This window comes from Drosophila nasuta, chromosome 2R, assembly GCF_023558535.2.
Source record: "Drosophila nasuta strain 15112-1781.00 chromosome 2R, ASM2355853v1, whole genome shotgun sequence".
In the NCBI taxonomy this organism is placed as follows: domain Eukaryota; kingdom Metazoa; phylum Arthropoda; class Insecta; order Diptera; family Drosophilidae; genus Drosophila; species Drosophila nasuta.
The window spans coordinates 6109013-6129138 of NC_083456.1; the positions used below are offsets into that span (position 1 = coordinate 6109013).

Genomic DNA, 20126 nt, shown 5'->3' on the forward strand with positions numbered 1-20126 from the left:
ACTTAAAATACGCTATAATTTGTTTAACTGCCTTGATCACTTTGCTTAGATTTAAGTAACTAATTTTAATGATTTATACAGATCGATGATCTTGGTATCTACGCGATTTACAGTGTCCGTTTTTTGTTAAGATGTTTCATTTTCATAAGTAGCTTGGCCATTTTAATTTTTTTGTTTTGTTTATTTAAGTCTCGGCGCTTCTAGTAGCTTGTATAATGAGTTCGTTGCCAGGCAATAGAAACTGTCTTGGAACTTTCAGCACCACCATGACAACGAATACGCTGGCTACCCAATCAACTGACTCATTGTTAAAATAATCTTCGACATGTCCAGCACATATTTTAATGAGATTTGGCATCAATCGCAGCATGAATGTGAGCAGTTGGCCATCATTGACTACGAACGACAGCATCAGAATGTGGACACCACGGTGGCAACGATCAGCGGTGTTTCGGGCATTATGTCGAGCTCTGTTGCCGCCGCTGCCGAATCGAAGGCTCTGCTGCAATCCAGTCTTTATGAGTTCTACCTACGCTATATATGTCTGAGCAATCGCCTTGAGGATGTCTACGATAATGCAAGTATCCAAGAATTATCTTTTAATTACAATTTAAACAGCTCACACACCGCCCGGCTTAAGAAGGAAAAACTAATTTTTTTTCTGAAAATTTAGTTTTATCCATCAATACAGTTTTCATCTACGTCTATACACTCAGTCCAGCGCTTCTCCAATCTTTCGATGCCATTTTTGTAGAAGGATGAACTTTTGCCCTCTAAATAGGCCTCAATATCGGCAATCACCTACTCATTTGATTGATATCTCTTGCCTTGGAGGTGCTTTTTGAGATCCGATAAAAAAGCCAGCAGTCGCCGGGAGCCAAATATGCATAGTAGGGTGGGTGCAGCAGTAGTTCGAACCTCAATTCGCTCAATTTCCGCATTGTTGCCATGGTAGACTTGTGGCACGGTGCATTATCCTGATGAAACAGGTTTCTTCTTTACCATTTTTTTTTGTCTTAATAGCTTTTTCTTAATAGTCCAGTCGATCCAGCAGCTTTATATAATACTCACTGTTGATTGTTTTACCTTTCTCCAGGTAGTCTATAAACAAAATTCCATATATGTATGTACATACAGTATGTAAAGAAACTCTTTACACACTGAAAAAAAAAATATTTTTTGACTTTGCATGCAAAAATAACGCCTTTAGTTAGTTTTTTTCAATATTTTTTTAATGCAGAACTATTATATAACTAATTTTAAATGAGTATGTATTAAAATAAAAACAAAATAACGAATGGGAAAATTTTCAAGGAACAAAAATGAGTATACACATTTATAACGCTGTCAAGAAAGTGTTTACACAAATAACTTAAACTACAACAGTTTAATGGATATATTTATCAAGTTATACTATCTTAAACTAATTTTAATATTTAGTATGACCCCCCTTAGCTTCAACTACAAGCTTAATGCGATTTTTCATCGAACTGATCAGCTTTTGTAGGTCATACTCCAACGGAATTCTTTGCCACTCTTCTAGTACTGCTGCTTTTAAGGCGGCGCCGTTTGTGGGATGCCGTTTTGCCACTTTTTTCTTTAGATAAACCCACAAATTTTCCATGGGGTTCATGTCAGGGCTCTGAGGAGGTGTGTCTATGACCTTTTCGCAATTATAAAGGAGCCATGTGCGCACAGTGAGCTCTTTATATTTGGGGTCCTTGTCTTGATAAATTTTAAATTTTGGCTTATTATCGACAATGAAGCCAAATTTATCTGCACTTTGCCTTAGATTTGCTTTCAGAATGGACAGATATTGCTCAGCATTCATTGTATTTTCAATAAACGCAAGCTGTCCCACCCCCTTGCTACTAATACATCCCCAAACCATCACCGACAATTTGCCAAATTTCACTGTCGGAATGATGTTGCGCTGATCTAGAGCTGCTAACGGCTTGCGCCATACTCTAGTTGGTCCATCATTATAGTAGAGCATTATTTTTGTTTCGTCACAGAATATGACGTCATCCCAGTAGCTTTCCGGCTTGATGTTCATGTTGGCAGCAAAAGTTAAGCGCTTTTCAACATTTACTTTTGAAAGCAGCGGCTTCTTACGCGCAACCCTAGAAGAGTACTTGTTCCGCAGAATTAGTTGGCGAATGGTTTCATGCGAAACGACTGTGCCACACTCTTCTTCCAACTCCTTGGCAAGTGTTCTAGTCGAAATTTGGGGGTTTTGACGCACCTTACGAATAATAAGGCGGTCTTCTCGCTCGTCAATCTTCTTCTTTCGACCTTTTCCACGCTTTGCTTCCAGTCTTTCTTCGTTTTCTGCTCGATTTAAAACATTATAAACTGTTTTTCGGGACACACGAAACATCTCCACTAACTCCGCTACAGATTTCCCAATTTGGTGATTATAATAAATCAATTGGGTGACTTCATAAGTCAATCTAGCACCGGGCATATTCAATAATTAAAAAATCAGCTTTTTTTGACAAGTGCGCAGCAAGATTTCGCAATTGAATGAAAAGGAATGCAAGGAATGCAAAAATAGTGCATAGTGCAGAAGAAGAAGATAACGGAAAAGTTCCGTTTTTTCTAAAAATAGAACAAAACGGAATTGAAAAGTCAAGTGTGTAAACACTTTCTTGACAGTGTCAAAAATGTGTATACTCATTTTTTGTTGCTTGAAAATTTTCCCTTTCGTTGTATTGTTTTTATTTTTGTACATACTAATTTGAAATTTGCTAAATAATAGATCTGCATTAAAAAAATATTGAAAAATAATAACCAAAGGCGTTATTTTTGTATGCAAAGTCAAAAAATACATATGTGTTTTTTTTCAGTGTGTAAAGAGTTTCTTGACATACTGTACATCCCAAAATACGGACGCCATAACCTTACCCGCCGATATTTGGGTTTTAGGGAGATGTTGTTCAGTTGTTCATATAACCGGATATACATACATAATGCACATATATTGGGTTGGATTGATGAATTCTGTATTACTGCTTCTTAATATAATGGTTGTTTTTATAGTAAGGGGTCAGGAAAAATGTGGATCTAAAACTTAATTTATGTTCTCTGAACACCTTTTGTTTAATCTTCAGATGATTCAGCCGCAAAAGCGTGAGCTGGTGCGCAAGTTGCTAGACGCTTGTCTGGGACGTGTTGTGGAACTGAAGCACGATCTGGTCAACATTGACCTTATGGAGTTTAGCTACAATGATGATGTCGTGGAGCGCCTACGTCTGACGCCCATGGACACTGAGCTGCGTATTCCACGATACTTTCTGCGTGAGCGGGAGCAGGAACTGGAGTTCCGCAAACGCACCATGAATGAAATCCTGATAAAGTTAGGCTGGCTTGAAGAGCACGCCTTAGAAGAGCCACTCACCGAAATTGAGGCCATTCGTCTGCTTCAGATGCACGAGCGGGCTCGTCAAGGACGTCTGCGTGCCCACTTCATGAAGGAAATACGCAAGGAAAAGGGCAAAGCAGAGGAGCGCAGTGAGAAGGAACGCACTGATTCCGGTCTCATGGCGGCCATGAAAATCCAGAAGATGTGGCGTGGACACACGGCACGACGAATTACGCGTCGTCGCAAAATGGATGAGATGATATTGATTGGCATGGTGCCGCCACCAGCTGCAGTGCTTAAGGAACGCGCCGAGAAGCTGGAGAAGCACAACGAGCACGATGTGCGGCGTCGTCATGTGGCGCAACAAACATATGCGGCGCAGTTCGAGGCTCGACAGGTGGCTATACAGGAAGAGATTAGGCAAAAACATGGCGCTACCATGAAGGAGGACATTGCTGACGAGATACGTGCGTGGATCAAGGATTGCTACGACAAGACGGGCAAGTTGCCCGATTTTCCCTCTGAGGACCAGGGTGGCTCACTGCATATTTTCAGTCGTCCAGGCACGGAGAGTGAGCACAGTCGCTCCTCTGCACGTTCCTCGAAAGAATCACGCAAAACCAAGGACAAGTCGAAGTCACCAGCGCGTAGTGGTGATTTGAATGTAAACGAAAACCAAGAAGACGATGTCAACTTCCAGCCAGCTGTATCTGTTTGCTTGCCCGACATTCGTGCGGAAATTGAATAGTAAGTTAGCCACAGTCCTTTTAGTACTTAATTGATTTCAATTAATTAATCAAGTTATTGTATAAAAATAGTATACTAGTACTCTGATTTTATTTTGATCTATAAAAAATTAAATTTATATGTATTTTTCTATTTTTTCATTAAATTTAAACAAAAGTATGGAATCATAAGTTTAATGTTATTAAATTTAATATACATATACCTTTACTATGAAATGGAGACCATGGATGAAATTGTTAGTTGGTTCAACTAGAATCAGTTTCGTTTAATTAATTTCCCTTTGAATGTATTAAAATTTTTTTTTTATGTCAGCTTCAACGACACTTGGCGCGACAAGGACGAGACAGGAATCCTTAGCCAGGCGGCTTACGAGGACATGATCTATGCGGAAAAGTATCAGGAAGTTGAGCTGGAGTTTCGACGCGCTGTCGACGATGTGATGCGCCAGGAGATTGAATTGCTACAGACCATGGTCGGCAAGAAGGTCAAGAAAAGCAACAAGAAGACACGCCGCAGTGGCAAGAAGAGCAAAAAGAAGAAGGAGAAGGATCTGACACCAGACCGAAGCACCGAGTCGCTTTATGAGGAATTGGTTACCAACGGCATTATACGCAAGTATCCCGAACTTAATCTGAAACAGTTTCTGGGCGACAAAGCGTTGACGGCACGTAATGGTACAAATCCTTCTCCGGGCGACATTAGACAGATTCTCGTCGAATACTGCATCCTACCACTCGGCTCCGAAGCCATACACAGCTGCACGCCACTGATCCGCTCTGTGCTGTTGGCTGGTCCCCGAGGATCTGGCAAAAAGGCTTTGCTTCATGCCATTTGTACGGAAGTTGGTGCCGTTTTGTTCGATCTCACACCCGCGAATATAGTGGGAAAATATCCAGGCAAATCAGGACTTATTATGCTTATACATCTAGTGCTTAAAGTGTCCAGGTTGTTGCAGCCCGCAGTCATCTATATGGGCGATGCGGAGCGACCCTTTATGAAGAAAATTCCCAAAACCGATCGCACAGATCCCAAACGCTTGAAAAAGGATTTGCCCAAAATGATAAAGAATATTGCGCCCGAAGATCGCGTCATTTTTGTGGGCACCTCCAACTTACCTTGGGAGGCGGATCAAAAGCTCTTGCAATCGGTCTACAATCGCTTCATTTACATTCCGCGTCCAGATTATGGCGCCATGTCGCATGCTTGGAAAACGTTGCTCCAGTAAGTATCTTACGTACGGTAAGGACACAATATATATTAAATCTTGCATTTCATTTACAGTAAATATTCTGGCGGCATATCCAACTTAGACACCAGTGCAATGGCCAAAATATCCGATGGTTATACTATAGGTGCTATCGATGCTTGCTTGCGTGAAGTGATGACTTGCAAACGTAAATTGCAATTACGTTCCCAGCCGCTTACAAATGCTGAGTTGATCAATGTACTCTGGTAAGCTTTCATGCTATTGATTTATTTTTACTTATTTACTTAGATACAATTTCCATGCAGTACGCGGGATCCTGTCTATCGAGAAGAAGAGGAAGCCTTCGAGTCGTGGTGGTCAAAAACTCCACTGGGCCGACGACGGCAACGCTTTTTGGAACTGGAAGAGGAAAGACTGATTGAAGAACAGGCACAGCAGGCCAAGCAAGGAAATGGCAACAAAAAGAAGGGCATGAATTGAATGAATCTATTTAAGTTTATAAATAAAATCCTTATTGCCACACTTGCAAAGCACTTGCTTGACAGGCAACTTAAGCGTATCATGATCATCCAACAATTGCTGTAACTTCTCTAATTTGCTATTGAGCAATTCCTGATAATCTCCCACGCACCAGAGCAAGCTGACATGAAACGAGGGCTTCTCATAGAATTTCGGCAAGCGATAGTCACGCATAACCAGATCAACAGATTGTAGCAGTGTCGTCATCTTCGTAGTGAATGCAGCGTCCAGTTTGACTGCCAGAAATGTTCGTGTTTTCTCCTCATTCGTATACACCTCAAGCTAATGGTTAAATAAAATTATGGCAAAGGAATAAAAGCTGAATCTAACGACTTACCAAATGCAGATTACTGTTAAAGCTGCCACGCAAAGAAAACCAAAAAAAATAAACAAAATTTTTAATTTTTTAATGATTTTTTAATCATATATCAAACTTACCCTGAACAACTTTGGAGCGCCTGTTGCAACGATTTAGTGAACTCATCAATCTGATGATATTGCAGCACTACTGTTTTGCTCAAACTTAAATGCAACGATTCATTCATCTGTAGTTCCAGGTCTGTGGCAAGCATTTCTATAGCCTCCGTTTGAAAATCCTCCAGCTGTTCCACACAACTATCAGCGGGCACGTAAACAAATGTAGCCCAATTGCCTCGTTCATGTTTAAAGCTTCGTATGCGACCGCCATGCAGTGCGGGATTGTCTGTTGCATCATCCTCATCCTCGTCATCTGTTGAACGCTTCGGCTGCTTAGCGCCCAACAAGGAAAGAGCTGTGGGTAAAGCCGGTCTGCCGGGTTTTAGATTTTTGGGTAGTACGGAAAGAATGCCCAGTAAGTTACCTTTTGAGAATAGCCGGTGTGGGAGTGGTTTCATCCGTCGTATCGCTTTCGGAGCCGGAGCTGCTTCCGTAATCCACTAATGCCATAGTGTAAGCTTTATTTATATTTATTTATCAATAAATTATTTACGCGGTTGGCGGAAGAAATGCATTGGTATAACTTGGAGTGACCAGACGATTATGAAAATGTATCAGCTGATAATACACATATTTAAATATACAGAATGAAAAATAATACATATGAAAATGAAAACGAAAACTTTAATATAAGTGATAAATATTGAACTTAAATATATGTCTTAGGCCTTCTACTTAGTTATATGTTTCGGTCCACACAATATAAATAAAATATGCGACTAGAGTTGTTGGCCTTTATCGGCAATATCAATATCGAATATGGTATTTTTTAGTTCGTGCTATTAAAGTGTGTTGCCCACACTGGAAATGAGTGTCAAAATATAGTCTCTCTCTCTCTCGGAGTCGTCCGGCACATTTTTGGCACATATATTTAATTTTTGAATATTTCAAGCAATGCAAGTGCATCTGCGTTTGCTAGCTAATTAACCAAGAAAGTACAAAATAGCAAACAACACACAAGATGCAATTGGGATCCAAGCTGCATGTGTATAAGGGCGAATGGGGCCTACCAACAATTGATTTCGAATGTATGCGTGTCTTGGTAAGTTTAGTTGCATCATAATCAGCGACTCCTCGTTCTTGCTATCAATAATTATTAATCAAAGCGTTGTCATTTCACAGTGCTTACTGCGCTTCACCCGCTGTCCCGTAGACGTCGAGACCAATTCAAATCCATTGCGTTCGGGCGCCGGCAAGTTGCCCTATCTTCAAATTGGCAACGACAAATTCATTGGCTACAAGGAGATCAAACGTGTGCTGGATCTTGAGGTAAGTTGAATGAACCCAGCTATTTATAGAATTTACAATCAGCTCAATATGCGTGTTGCATTTTTCCACTTCCAATATTAATTTTCTTTGTTGGTGATTTCAGGGTTATCCCGTTGATGCCAAGCTATCCACGAAACAGAAGCATCTGTCCGCCACATATACCAATTGGGTATTCACACAACTTCATGCTTACTATCATTACTTTCTGTATGGCGAACCAAACAATTATGAGACTACCACACGTGGATTATACGCCAAGCGAACGCCATTCCCCTTTAACTTCTACTATCCATCAACGTATCAACGCGAAGCTTGCGATGTTGTCCAAGTGCTTGGCGGTTTCGATATCAACGATAAGCTGGAGAAGCACGAAAGTGACTATGTACGCTAATGTCACTTATGTGAAACATTTGATTCTATTATTGTGTATTGTCTTATTATAGCTGGTGACTAATGCCAAAAAGTGCGTCAACTTGTTGTCGCGAAAATTGGGACGCAAAGTTTGGTTCTTTGGTGATCACTTCAGTGAATTGGATGCCATTGTCTACAGCTACTTGTCCATCATATCGAAAATAACACTGCCCAATAATCCGCTACAAAACCACATAAAAGGCTGTCAAAATCTTTTGAATTTCATCAGTCGTATCTCTCGCGACATATTCCGCAATGAATGTTATAGTTCCGTTAAACTAACGAAATCATCTGGACACTCTGACAGCACATTAACGCCATCGGAACGTAAGTTTATGGAGACCGAATTAAATACAAAGATTGCCGCCGGCATTGGCGCTGCACTGGCAATGGGAGCGTTTGCTGCTTGGCGTGGTATTTACACCCAGGTAAGCCAAATAACAAATAAATAACAAAAATTACAAAAGATTAGCCAGCTAATTCTCATATTGCTTTTTGCAGTTAACACGTTCGTCCACGGATTATGATGGCATCGACTATGAGGACGATGAATTGGACGAGGAAGTTTTGGAATAGTCCCAGCTCTTAGCACAGCTAATAGATAATAGTCTCTATATATATTTAACGCATTCAAAGGGAATGAAAAACGGCGCACAGCAAAATAAGTCCAAAAACTGAAGAAGAAAGTTGTATATAACATTTTTAAAGAGATATACATATATACAAGAACTATATAAAAATGCATATTGCGCCCACTTGTCATTCGTTTTTAAACTATTTACTATATGTGAAATTCTATGTTAGAAACAGAAAAAAGAAAAGAACAACAACCAAAGCGTAATAAAAAGCTATTGTTATTTGTAACTAAATTTGAATATACACGGTTTCTGCTTGAATCTACAAATAGTATTTATTAAAAATCTATGCTTATTGATAAAAATTTTCACATCAATTGGCAGAGGAAAAGAAAACCTCATTTTACCTCGGAAATGAGTTAATAATAGTACAAATTATGAAATATGTGTGTTAGCCATAATGGAATTTGTATTCTGAATTCATGTCTTCAACGCATCTTGCAGCTTTCGTCGAGCCAAACCAACGCGATCTTCCTGCTTGCGTATGTCGTCCTCAGAAATGATAACCGCATGCATTAAAGGTTGTTCGGGATTCATGAATGCCATAGCATTCTTCGTCAGTTCCGCCTTTGTCGAGCTCTGGCCGTGCACGCCAGCATTGAGCATATGCAGTGCTGTGGCGACCGATTGCAGCACCGTCTGTTCATTTACGTTGGGACCGACAGTTCGTATAGTTTTGGGCAATGAGATGTCGTCCAGTTCTTCGCCGTTGTCATGGCAGGCACGCAATCGTTCCAAACGCTTCTCCCAGAATAGTTGTTTGGGTTTCTCCTGGCCACCATGTTTGGCGTCATGTTTGACCTTGTTGGGCTCATGATTGCGCACCACAGTTACCGGCTGTTTAAATATGGAGGCGGTCTGTCGAATCGGCGGCACCAAGGAGACATCTGTGCGCAGAGCGCGACTGTTGAGTAAAAACGAAATTGCATCTTAAACAAAATTTAAACGCAGCCAAAAAATTAGGATTAATTAAATGAAATAAATGTTCAAAAAATAAAAGTTAGCTACTTTATACTATAGTCTAAAGGTTATTTCTAAAAAAAAGGGTTGCATTTGCTATTGGAGAATACACAGAGTTAAAACAACTAAATTTGGTAAAGGTTTGTTGGGTTGGAGCGAAAAGTAAATATAATTTTTTGACAGGCGCATGCAAGAGAGAAGACAGTTTGGGGAGCCAAGGAGACATCGACTTGGCTCTACCTGAATTCAAATTGTTGTTGCTGCTGCTGCTGTTGTTGCTGCTGCTGTCGAAGATTAGCTGCCGTCACTGCAGTTGTCGTCGATGTTACTGAAGAAGAAGCGTTTCCTGCTGACGACGATATCGACGTGACAATGTTGCCCGTGTTGATGTTGATACTGTTGCCGCTGTTGCTGTTTGAGTTTTGTTGAGCTTGAGCTCGACTAAATTTACGCTTCAGTGCGTTCGCAGCATTGCCAGCTGCTACAGCGTTGCTAATGATGGCACCTTGAGCATTGCAGCGGTAGAGCGATATCGATGGCGATGGCATCTGGCGATGCAACTGCATTTTGCCGGTTTGGAAATCAAAGTTGCTAATGTCAAACATCTCGGCGCCCAATTGCCGTGCTAATTGTGGTTTGCTTTCAATTCGTTTTCCTGTGGGACTGTGTTGAATACCATCCAATTGTTGTTGTTGGGTTGGGTGAGAGGGAGCAAGTATGGTGGAAGTTGGTGTATGTGCGTGTACGTGTGTGTGTTTGGTTTCGAGTGTGTGGTGGTAAATGTAATAACAAAAGAGTAGTGAGAGTGAGTTACAACGAATTCGTTATTGCACGTGCACGTGTGGTTTTTTTGTGTGTGAACATTTTTACAGTTTACATTAGTTTGCCAGGCGCCACACCTCCACCGTGATATTTTTCTGTTTTAGTTTAAGGAACCAACCGAGTAAACTGTTTGGGGTTGTTTTGATGGTTACCTGTAGTAGAAAACATCAACGCCCGTGTTGCAGCCCGATTTGCGGTGTATTTCTTCGCGTTGCCAACCTTTGGGTAATGCGTTGCAATCAACGCGCTTACGTTCAATTGTAATGCTTGGATTCATTGGCAAATTTCGAAATAATTTGCACTTGTTTATTTTTTACATTTGATGCACTCGTCAAGAAGCGTGACCGCAAATTGATTTTCTAAATATACCACTAAAAATATAAAAAATATACAATTTTTGAGATAAAAAATACCACAAAATATGAACTTGTTAAACTGAACTACAAGTAATTCCAATTAGGATTTAAACTTTATAGCCTATTTCCACTGCACTCAGTTTTTTGTTTGCAATGAATTATGAAACCAATGTAAACATTCTCTTCTATATTAGAAAATAATAGTGTTTTTTAATATTATAGTTTAATATTTCATAATAAATTTATAACATAAAAAAAGCATAAAACTATATGGTTTGATTATATGAAGTGTGATCAGGTGATTATTTATTATTCACTTATAAATATTTTATATTGTATTATATTATTCTGTTACGAAAAATCGATGCTTAAAAATATTTAAAAAATTTCGTTGCATCCTTGTTGATTAATTTTGTTTGCGCCATTCACAATATAATAAGTGTTGAGGAACGACCAAATGTAATTGTTTAATGTGAATGGGCGCGTAAAGAAGAAGCAGCAGTCAACTCGACGACGTAAGTAATTTTCGTGTGACTAAACTTTAATTCCACTTGCGGGATAAATGATCAAATAAGCAAATAACGAACACTAAAACAATAATGTAATACATATATAAGTGCACACAGTTTATTCACAAGTTTAACAATAAATTCACAGGCTTGCAAAAACACCCAACCCAGTTTGACATTCAGATTCCAATAAGAAACAAGTGGCAGCTGGAAGAAACTACAACACAAAAGAAAAGAAAAATGTCTTCATCAGCCATATTTGTGCTGGACGTCAAAGGCAAGGTGTTGATATCGCGCAATTATCGCGGCGACAACATCGACATGGCCGTGATCGATAAGTTTATGCCGCTGTTGATGGAACGCGAGGAGGAAGGACTCGTTACGCCCATTCTGCAGACATCTGAAACGACATTCGCCTACATTAAGACAAACAATTTGTACATTGTGTCGACGACGCCGCGCAACAAGAACGTCAACATTGCGCTGGTGTTTGTGTTTTTGCATAAAATCGCACAGGTGTTTGTCGAATACTTCAAAGAGCTGGAGGAGGAATCAATACGCGACAATTTCGTTATCATCTACGAACTGCTCGATGAACTCATCGACTTTGGCTATCCCCAGACGACAGACTCGAAAATCCTCCAGGAATACATCACACAGGAGGGTCACAAACTCGAGCTACAACCGCGCATTCCTGTGGCGGTGACAAATGCCGTTTCCTGGCGTTCAGAGGGCATCAAGTATCGTAAGAACGAGGTATTCCTGGATGTTATTGAATCCGTCAATCTGCTGGCCAATGCCAATGGCAATCTGCTGCGCAGCGAAATTGTGGGAGCCATCAAGATGCGCGTCTATTTGTCGGGCATGCCCGAGTTGCGTTTGGGGCTGAATGATAAGGTGCTCTTCGAGAGCACGGGACGCGGCAAATCAAAGTCTGTGGAGTTAGAGGATGTTAAGTTCCATCAGTGTGTGCGTCTGTCGCGGTTCGAAAACGATCGTACCATCTCCTTCATACCGCCCGATGGTGAATTTGAATTGATGTCGTATCGCCTCAACACGCATGTAAGTTGCTGGCATTACTTACCACCGAAACTACCTAATACATTTATATATTTGACAGGTTAAACCTTTGATCTGGATTGAATCGGTGATCGAGCGACATGCGCATTCGCGTGTCGAGTACATGATCAAGGCGAAATCTCAATTCAAACGCCGTTCAACTGCGAACAACGTGGAAATTGTTATCCCAGTGCCGGCTGATGCCGATTCACCTAAATTCAAGACAACCATTGGCAGTTGCAAATATGCGCCGGAACAGAACGCGATCATCTGGACGATCAAATCGTTTCCGGGTGGCAAAGAGTATCTGATGCGTGCTCACTTTGGGCTGCCAAGCGTGGAGAGCGAGGACAATACGGAGGGCAAGCCACCGATACAGGTGCGCTTCGAGATACCATATTTTACAACATCGGGTATTCAGGTGCGTTACCTAAAGATCATCGAGAAGAGCGGCTATCAGGCGTTGCCTTGGGTGCGCTACATCACACAGAATGGCGACTATCAGTTGCGCACCAATTGAGTCGCTGGACGCATTTGAGACACATTCCAGCCAAGCTTACGCTTCAAAGAGTCCTTGTTTCGTTTCCATCCCTCAAGTGAGTAAGAGGAGTATGTTAGATAGCTTCTTCACCTTCACAGTGCGCGTGCCCTGAACTATTATGTGCGTTAAGTCAAAAAGTATATTATTAAACAGTTCGTGTTGGCTTCCTGCTGATTTGTAAATTGCATTCGATGAATTCAACTATTTGATTTCCTTGTGGAAAATAGATGCTTAATGTGACACCAAATATTTTTTGCCATTTTCTGAATTTACAAAACATTTAGCATGGAGTGTTTTTAAATTGGAATGGAATTTACACTTCAGCAGAAATTATACACCTAATTATAAATATGTATTGTTTTCTTCTGCGTATTCTATTTGTATTTGTATGTAAATCAAACTAATAAATTTTAACACATTTTCCACAGCGCGACAATATTTTTCATTTATCCATATACCCGCATTTTATTTCGACTATTTGTTACAAGTCTTTAAAAACACCAAAAATGTATAGCATGTTTCTAAATAAAAAATACAAAATTTAAATTGAGTTAACAACATTTGACAAAAAGGAGATTTGCTTTTGGGTTGTACCCAGCAGCAAAACAAAACATAAAACGATAATATTGCTTAAGCTTAATAAATGCACTTTCGATTGAGTCTCTCCGGTTAAGTTTTTGTAGAATAGTTTCGCTTCAGAGTTGGCAATTTTATTGCTTGAAGCTCTTCAGTGGATAGAATTCCTTATGCGCCTCAATGTGCTGCTCCAGCTCACGCTGCTGCTGCTGCAGATGTTCAGGAATTGTGTCGTAGACACCCTCGAACATCTCACGCCAATTGGGCTTCAACTTCTTCTCCGACACGGCAATTTGCTTCAACACTTGCTTGCGCACGGTGCTAACAAATTCCGTCTCCTCCTGCTCGTTGAACCAGCCCTTGTGGACCATGTACTTCTTGAGCTTGGATATGGGATGCTCAAAAGTGTTCCACACGTCGATCTCATCGGCTGAACGATAGGCTGTACTGTCATCCGAAGTCGAGTGATGTCCCACACGATATGCCAAGGCCTCGAACACAATAGGTTTGTTCTCGCGAAGCACATATTCCCTAGCCTTCTTCATTGCATTGTAGACGGCGAACACATCAGTACCATCTACACGAATCGTGGCAATGCCATAACCAATGGGACCACGACCAGCGATGCCATCACCGCGGTATTGTTCATTGGATGGCGTGGAGATCGCAAAACCATTGTTGCGACTAAAAGCAGAATATATGTTAATATATTAAGTTATTAAGATATATAATTAGTTACCAGAAGAGTATGACTGGACACTCGAGTGTGGCGGCAAAGTTGAACGCAGCGTGTGTGTCACCTTCGGAGGCAGCACCTTCACCGAAATAGCAGATGACACAGGCATCGTTGTCGGGTCGTCGCTTCAAGGCGTAGGCAGCACCTACAGCTTGGGGAATTTGCGTGGCTGTAAAGGAGAGATTTAATACAGACCATATATAAAAAGTCTTTGCTAAGCACTGCTTGAAGAACATTTAAGATTTGTGTAAGTATTACAGTCCTTTAATTAAGCGTTGATAGTAAATTGCAAACTCCTAGCTCATACCATTTTGACCAAGGATCCATAGTTCCCTGATCGGAGTTAGGTAATTACTTTAGTAGTAGGAAAAGCTCCTTAAATTATGTAAATTCTATGGTGAAAATTATTACAGCCTCCTAACTATTATCATATAAACTGAAAGTTGTAAATATGTGGTTTCGTTTTCGGAGCTAGGTTTAGAATTAGATTTCTTAAATGTTGTCAACTACAAACGATAGTCTCTTATCTGCTACCCTAAGTAGTAAGAGTTCGAGTCTCCTCACGTTGTACATAAACTACAGCTTCCTCGCTCTTATCGTTTAAAAAACTCATTGGTAGATCGGTCGGTTGTTGAGTAAGTCAGTCAGTCAGGTAGTCAGTTCACGAATTGCATGAGAGGTTACTTATAGCATTATTAGGGACTCTTGCTTACACAGTGGACTAGAGATGGTGACAAAGTTCAGCTCCTTGGAGCCATAGTGTACTGGCATCTGTTTGCCACGTCCCAAATCATCTACATTGCCATAGCACTGATCGATGAATTGATCGATGCGGAAGCCACGCCACACCAACACACCAGCCTCCCGATACTGGCCATAGATGATGTCGCGCATCTCCAAAGCAGCTGCGCTGCCAATATGCGATGCCTCCTCTCCAAAGTTCGTCATGTAGAAAGAGATGCGGCCCTGACGTTGCGATTCATACAGGATCTTGTCCATGGTGGACAGCAGTAGCATGTCACGGAACATTTTCTCGACCACCTCTTGACTCAGCTGGGGATCCTCGTTTTTATTGAGAATGTAACCATCGCGATCCATCACACGATAGATGGGAATGGGAGCATAATCCTCAGGCAGCGTTAGTTTCAGATCGTTCACGAATGACGCATTACGTGCCCCTGGAAATGTGGCACCATCATCCTCTGACTTTGAACTGTAGCCACGCTGAGCTATCGCAGCATTAAACTGGATAAAAACAACAACAGTTAGATAGCTGAGCATGCGAAGATTCTTGCGAATTGAAATACAAACCAGTTTGGCATTTTGGCGGGCAGCGCCAACAGCATTGAACAGATTACGGGATTTTCGCAGGAATGACATGTTAACTAAGGCGAATTAAATGCGAGAAAAGTGCAACAATAAACAATTGCAAAACAAATGAATTATTGCTGCGTGTTCTGTTGCTGCTGCCTTGGGAATTCAATCAGCTGCGTTACGCAACAAGTTGCGGCTAAGCAAAGTACGCTGCTCCTGACTTTTTGTTGGATTGATTAGTTTTTGGTATATTTGTATTTTGTGTATTTTCCTACATTTTTAATGCATTATATATTCATTAATCTATTATTTAAGGTAGCTTAAATTAAATTTATTAATAAATATAAGTTAATCTTAATTTACGTGCTAAGTATTATTATTATTATTAATTTTATTATTATTATGTATGTATGCAAGCATAATTTACGACTGAGCAGCGTACTATTCAATCAGCGTTAGCTTGTTGAAGCCTGTGTTGGTAAACTCTACGAAATGGCAGCTGAACACATTGGCGACAAACAATTTTGGCTGGCAATAGCAATATTAATTAAGAACTATCATGCACTGAATAAAAAAATATTCGAGGTGTTGATCACAGAAGTGCAAAAACAACAGGATGGAAAATTACATGCATCCAATGAAGATGAGCTGGAACAACAGCTGCAAACAGATGCCGGAGAGCGGACTTGCGATGGTTTTAAAATCCACTTTAAAATGCTGACCAAGAAAATGTCAACAAACATTTTGGCCAACGCCGTCCTGGGTAAGGCAAATGCAATTTAATCAGGCAATAACTAATACAAATTAACTTTACAGATTTTGTGCAGCAAAGTTATGAATGTCACTTTGTAGACGCCCAATCCTTTGATGATTTTGCTGTGCAATTAAATGGTGGTGAACTAAAAGTTGCTACATTCAACCAGAGCAACGACAAGGAGATTTCTCCAAGCTCCCGTTGGGCTGAGTTTGTTCTAAAGCCAAAGCTTCACAATTGGTCACAAAGCAAACGCGAAGAAGCTGCTCAAAAATCGCTGCACTTGCTGGATGTGGAGAAGTATAATGATCTATACAAACAGCTGAAACAGAAGCATTCGCAAAGTCTTCTAGAATTGTGGCAAACGGCAAATGAATCAACGGATCCATTAAAGTTCATCTACGAAGACTTGGCTATTGCTGCCTATCTCATCACACTCTGGAGCTGTACACAAAGCCAACCCACTGGTTTCGCCGACTTGGGATGCGGCAATGGACTGCTGGTCTATGTGCTCAATGCCGAGGGCTACAAAGGCTATGGCTATGACGTGCGGCAGCGTAAGCTTTGGTCGCTGTATCCCGATGAAACAAAAACAAAGCTTATTGAGCGCACTGTGGAACCAAATAGCTTTCGTTGTGAGTTCGATGGCATCGATTGGTTAATTGGCAATCATTCCGATGAGCTGTCGCCTTGGTTGCCAGTGCTTGCAGCGCGTCTCATGTGCAGCTACTTCCTCCTACCTTGTTGCCCCTTCGAGCTGTCGGGTGCCAAGTTCCAGCGCCGCAACACGTGTATTAGCGCATATCAGGACTTTACTCTTTATGCCAGACAAGTGTCGCAGCAATGCGGCTTTGAAACGCTACAGGATCGCTTAAAGATACCAAGCACCAAACGCATAGCTTTAATAGGTCTCAAACGTACGGCGAAAGCGTCGTCTACGCTTGAAGATTTTGTGCAGCATGAGCTCCAAAAGTATCAAACTGGTGAATCCAAAACAGAGCAAACAGTCAAACTGCGAGAAAAAGCGGAATCCGTGAGAAATTGCACTCAGATCGAGAAGAGTATTATCGATACGCTGGTGCTGAAAATCTTTCGCATGCTGCTGGACAACACAACAGACACAGAGTCTTTAACATCCGAGTCTATTTGGCGGCAAGGAAGACAGTTGTCTATGCGCGAAATCGCTCAATCGCTCAGCAAAGAGGAGCTAACTGGCATCAAGTCGGAGTGTGGTGGCATTAAAACGCTCTTGCGTAATAAACACGAAGTATTTGAGTTTTGTGACAACGATCAAATTGGTCTACGCAAGCCCAAAGAAATTACAAAGTTGCAGCAGACAAAAGGAAAATTGCTGATCATTAAAAAAACGTGCGTGTTTCTTTAAACTGCACCATCCTCAGGGTTGTCCATTGGAGGAGAGCGAGTGCTCGTTCATACATTAGTTATAGATGTTGTAGTTATAAAGACTATTGTACAAATTCGCATCATTTTACCCACTAGCAAAATAATAAACTTGTTAAAGTTGGCAAATCTTACAGCTGTTATATAGCATTCGGCGATACGCCTAATATTATGGCTAACAATAATCTAAGCAGTTAGCAGTTCAAAATGTTTCATGTTTATGAATACAACATCGACTGAAGCTTGTTCAGTTTTTAAATTTTGTTTTTTTAATTGTATATTTCGTGTCTATTTTGTTAAATATTGTTCAGATTATTTATGATCTTGTATTGTAGAAGATAATTTTACGATATTGCCGTCGCTTACATCTTCTGTTTTTGTTGCCAACGCGAAAGTTAATCATTGTTAAGAGGTCTTCAACGGGAACTGTCTGAGCTGTTGCTGCGACGACGGCGTCTAATTGGCGAGCGTGAACGACGTCGCGGTGATCGACGTCCTCTCGGTGGAGGCGAATTGCGCCTTCCGCCCCCGCCGCCTCCTCCACCACGATTATTGAAGCGATTAAATTGTGGCGGAGACCGCCAGCGTCCGCCTTGAGGACGTCGCATTTGAGGTGATGGTCGCCGCATTGGCGGTCGCTGTTTGGCGACAATTACCGGCGATACTGTGATTTCCTGGCCATCGATTTGTCCACCATCCATGTGTTTCATGGCTGACTCACAGTCCTCGGAGGTGGCGTATTCCACATACGCCATTCCGCGACCGAAATTCGGATGATAACGATCAGTAGGGAACTCTACGTTCTTCACAGTGCCAAAACTACTAAAGATCTCGAGCACATGGTCTTTGTTAACGTTGCGGGTCAAGCGACCCACGTGAATGCGCACTGGCTTCGGAGTGGGCGACCTGGAGCGGCTGCGACTGCGCGAGCGGGAACGTGAGCGCTCCCGACGCTTGGGCGGCGGCGTACGCTCAACTGTGCCGCGACCGCCGCCGCCACCACGTCGACGTGGTGAACGAGAACGGCTGGCGGAACGGGAGCGTTCGCGTTTCACGTTGTTCACTTCGCCCCCGCCGCCAGCACCGCCACTGCGATCATTAGAGGAGCGCGGACGAACACGATCTCTTGAACGGCTGCGACTGCGTTGCACCCGGTCACGTTCCCGCTCTGTGCGGTCGCGATCAGTTTCCTTACGTGCCTTGCTGTTGGCTCGCGGCGATTTGGTTGTTTTGCGTGGCGAACGCGAATTATCTTTGCCAGCAGCACCACCACCACCTCCGCGACGCCGGTTCTTTTCGCTGCGATCGGTGTCGGTTGACGATGAGGACGAGGAACTGGAGGAGTCGCTGGAGCTACTGGAGCTGGATCGGGAGTCTGAGCCAGAGCTGCTGCGCGATGATGAGCTACCCGAGGAACTACGGGTAGAGGGGGATAAACGTTTGCGTTAGTATTGAAAAAGTATTGATATTAAAAGGGGAAGGGGGTATTGAAAAACAATGTTGTACCTTCGGCTAGAGTCACTGCTAGAAGAGGCGGAGCCTCGTCGCTTTCGTTCCCGCTCTCTGCGCGATGATGAATTAGATGTAGTCGTAGCTTTCGCATCCTTCTCTTTCACTTCCTTCTCTTTATTTTCCTTTTCGCCCTCGGCGGTGGGAGACCGGGCACGCGCCCTAATGAAAAACAATGCGGTCATAGCTTGTATTTTACTTTCAACAGACCAATAAAACTTACATTTTTCAATAACACTTTAACTGGCGATTGTAACCAGTGACAAGCAGCCAAAATTCTTTTTAATTTTCAGCGAAAAAACTTTTTTTAAAACACTCAAGTCGAAAAATATTCAATGGCGTTCCCTGCAACGATGTTTTTACACCGACACAGTATCGATGTTATCAGTGTGACCATAAAATGGCATTTCAAAATATACTCTACTCAGGCATTTTAAAAATATACCTAATCACCAGCTTGATGAGTACTCACTAGTGCTCGATAAAAGCGAAATACAAAATTTAAATATTTTTGTATTTTTACATTTATCTTAATTTTACCAGTTAGTGTATCAGTCCACTTATTCACAATGTACATCTGAAAATATACCAATAATGCTTTCCCTCAAATCTAAAGTGTCTCTACCATTTTGCTTGAATCAGGGTTGTATTGCTGATTATTTTGTAATATACTATTCAAAAGAAATTTTAAAAAATATTACATACAATTTGATTATGTGAATTCTGTAGTTTTTATATTACATACTTAGTTGTGGGTTTATAGGTTTTTAATTTGGAAAAACAGAAAAACAATATGATAAATATATACCCATAAATTTATCATATACATCGTTTTTCTATGGAACTCAAAATCATATAGAAATATTTTTACCCAAATCGCTTTTAACATGAACAATAAACCCACAAAAGTGAAATAAATAAAGGAATAAAACCAATATTTACTTTTTAAGGAGAATTTAT

At 41.3% G+C, this 20126-nt stretch overlaps 8 protein-coding genes across 15 annotated transcripts; 4 read left to right on the plus strand and 4 right to left on the minus strand.

Moving 5' to 3' along the window:
- Positions 1-36: 36 nt before the first annotated feature.
- On the plus strand, positions 37-5798 carry LOC132787142 (IQ and AAA domain-containing protein 1-like). Of its 4 annotated transcripts, none has more exons than XM_060794049.1 (5): positions 37-577; positions 3114-4111; positions 4424-5332; positions 5393-5563; positions 5624-5798. In XM_060794049.1, exons 1-5 carry the CDS (start codon positions 326-328, stop codon positions 5796-5798), a joined length of 2505 nt encoding a protein of 834 aa, XP_060650032.1. In that variant the 5' UTR covers positions 37-325. The 4 variants fall into 4 exon arrangements, with proteins under 4 accessions (XP_060650032.1, XP_060650035.1, XP_060650033.1 ...); XM_060794052.1 differs by lacking the exon at positions 37-577 and adding an exon at positions 2714-2810; XM_060794050.1 differs by lacking the exon at positions 37-577 and adding an exon at positions 2726-3041.
- A 6-nt stretch (positions 5799-5804) lies between these two features.
- Positions 5805-7033, minus strand: LOC132787149 (U6 snRNA phosphodiesterase 1). Of its 2 annotated transcripts, none has more exons than XM_060794062.1 (4): positions 6679-7033; positions 6276-6609; positions 6175-6196; positions 5805-6119 (listed from the first exon to the last, which is right to left on the minus strand). In XM_060794062.1, the coding sequence occupies exons 1-4, from the start codon at positions 6710-6712 to the stop codon at positions 5805-5807; spliced, it is 705 nt and encodes a 234-aa protein (XP_060650045.1). In that variant the 5' UTR covers positions 6713-7033. The 2 variants fall into 2 exon arrangements, with proteins under 2 accessions (XP_060650045.1, XP_060650044.1); XM_060794061.1 differs by having other exon boundaries at positions 6276-6626.
- Positions 7034-7141: 108 nt separating this feature from the next.
- LOC132787148 (metaxin-1 homolog) lies at positions 7142-8869 on the plus strand. The gene is made up of 5 exons (XM_060794060.1): positions 7142-7356; positions 7437-7583; positions 7687-7965; positions 8027-8422; positions 8496-8869. Exons 1-5 carry the CDS (start codon positions 7276-7278, stop codon positions 8568-8570), a joined length of 978 nt encoding a protein of 325 aa, XP_060650043.1. The 5' UTR covers positions 7142-7275; the 3' UTR covers positions 8571-8869.
- A 9-nt stretch (positions 8870-8878) lies between these two features.
- LOC132787147 (methyl-CpG-binding domain protein 2) lies at positions 8879-10782 on the minus strand. 2 transcript variants are annotated; one of them, XM_060794058.1, is made up of 3 exons: positions 10564-10782; positions 9830-10252; positions 8879-9533 (listed from the first exon to the last, which is right to left on the minus strand). In XM_060794058.1, exons 1-3 carry the CDS (start codon positions 10686-10688, stop codon positions 9050-9052), a joined length of 1032 nt encoding a protein of 343 aa, XP_060650041.1. In that variant the 5' UTR covers positions 10689-10782; the 3' UTR covers positions 8879-9049. The 2 variants fall into 2 exon arrangements, with proteins under 2 accessions (XP_060650041.1, XP_060650042.1); XM_060794059.1 differs by lacking the exon at positions 9830-10252 and having other exon boundaries at positions 10564-10780.
- A 406-nt stretch (positions 10783-11188) lies between these two features.
- On the plus strand, positions 11189-13304 carry LOC132787146 (AP-1 complex subunit mu-1). Of its 2 annotated transcripts, XM_060794055.1 has the most exons (3): positions 11189-11282; positions 11425-12338; positions 12397-13304. In XM_060794055.1, the coding sequence occupies exons 2-3, from the start codon at positions 11517-11519 to the stop codon at positions 12853-12855; spliced, it is 1281 nt and encodes a 426-aa protein (XP_060650038.1). In that variant the 5' UTR covers positions 11189-11282; positions 11425-11516; the 3' UTR covers positions 12856-13304. The 2 variants fall into 2 exon arrangements, with proteins under 2 accessions (XP_060650038.1, XP_060650040.1); XM_060794057.1 differs by lacking the exon at positions 11189-11282 and having other exon boundaries at positions 11289-12338.
- Positions 13305-13355: 51 nt separating this feature from the next.
- Positions 13356-15680, minus strand: LOC132787145 (2-oxoisovalerate dehydrogenase subunit alpha, mitochondrial). Its single transcript, XM_060794054.1, has 4 exons — positions 15500-15680; positions 14902-15433; positions 14192-14357; positions 13356-14136 (listed from the first exon to the last, which is right to left on the minus strand). The coding sequence occupies exons 1-4, from the start codon at positions 15566-15568 to the stop codon at positions 13587-13589; spliced, it is 1317 nt and encodes a 438-aa protein (XP_060650037.1). The 5' UTR covers positions 15569-15680; the 3' UTR covers positions 13356-13586.
- Positions 15681-15967: 287 nt separating this feature from the next.
- On the plus strand, positions 15968-17780 carry LOC132785710 (probable tRNA (uracil-O(2)-)-methyltransferase). Its single transcript, XM_060791933.1, has 2 exons — positions 15968-16265; positions 16319-17780. The coding sequence occupies exons 1-2, from the start codon at positions 15995-15997 to the stop codon at positions 17638-17640; spliced, it is 1593 nt and encodes a 530-aa protein (XP_060647916.1). The 5' UTR covers positions 15968-15994; the 3' UTR covers positions 17641-17780.
- Positions 17781-17916: 136 nt separating this feature from the next.
- Positions 17917-19560, minus strand: LOC132785711 (RNA-binding protein with serine-rich domain 1-B). 2 transcript variants are annotated; one of them, XM_060791936.1, is made up of 3 exons: positions 19390-19560; positions 19164-19328; positions 17917-19043 (listed from the first exon to the last, which is right to left on the minus strand). In XM_060791936.1, coding segments are annotated over exons 1-3 (1137 nt in total). In that variant the 5' UTR covers positions 19392-19560; the 3' UTR covers positions 17917-18073. The 2 variants fall into 2 exon arrangements, with proteins under 2 accessions (XP_060647919.1, XP_060647918.1); XM_060791935.1 differs by having other exon boundaries at positions 17917-19073; positions 19390-19559.
- Between the last annotated feature and the right edge of the window lie 566 nt (positions 19561-20126).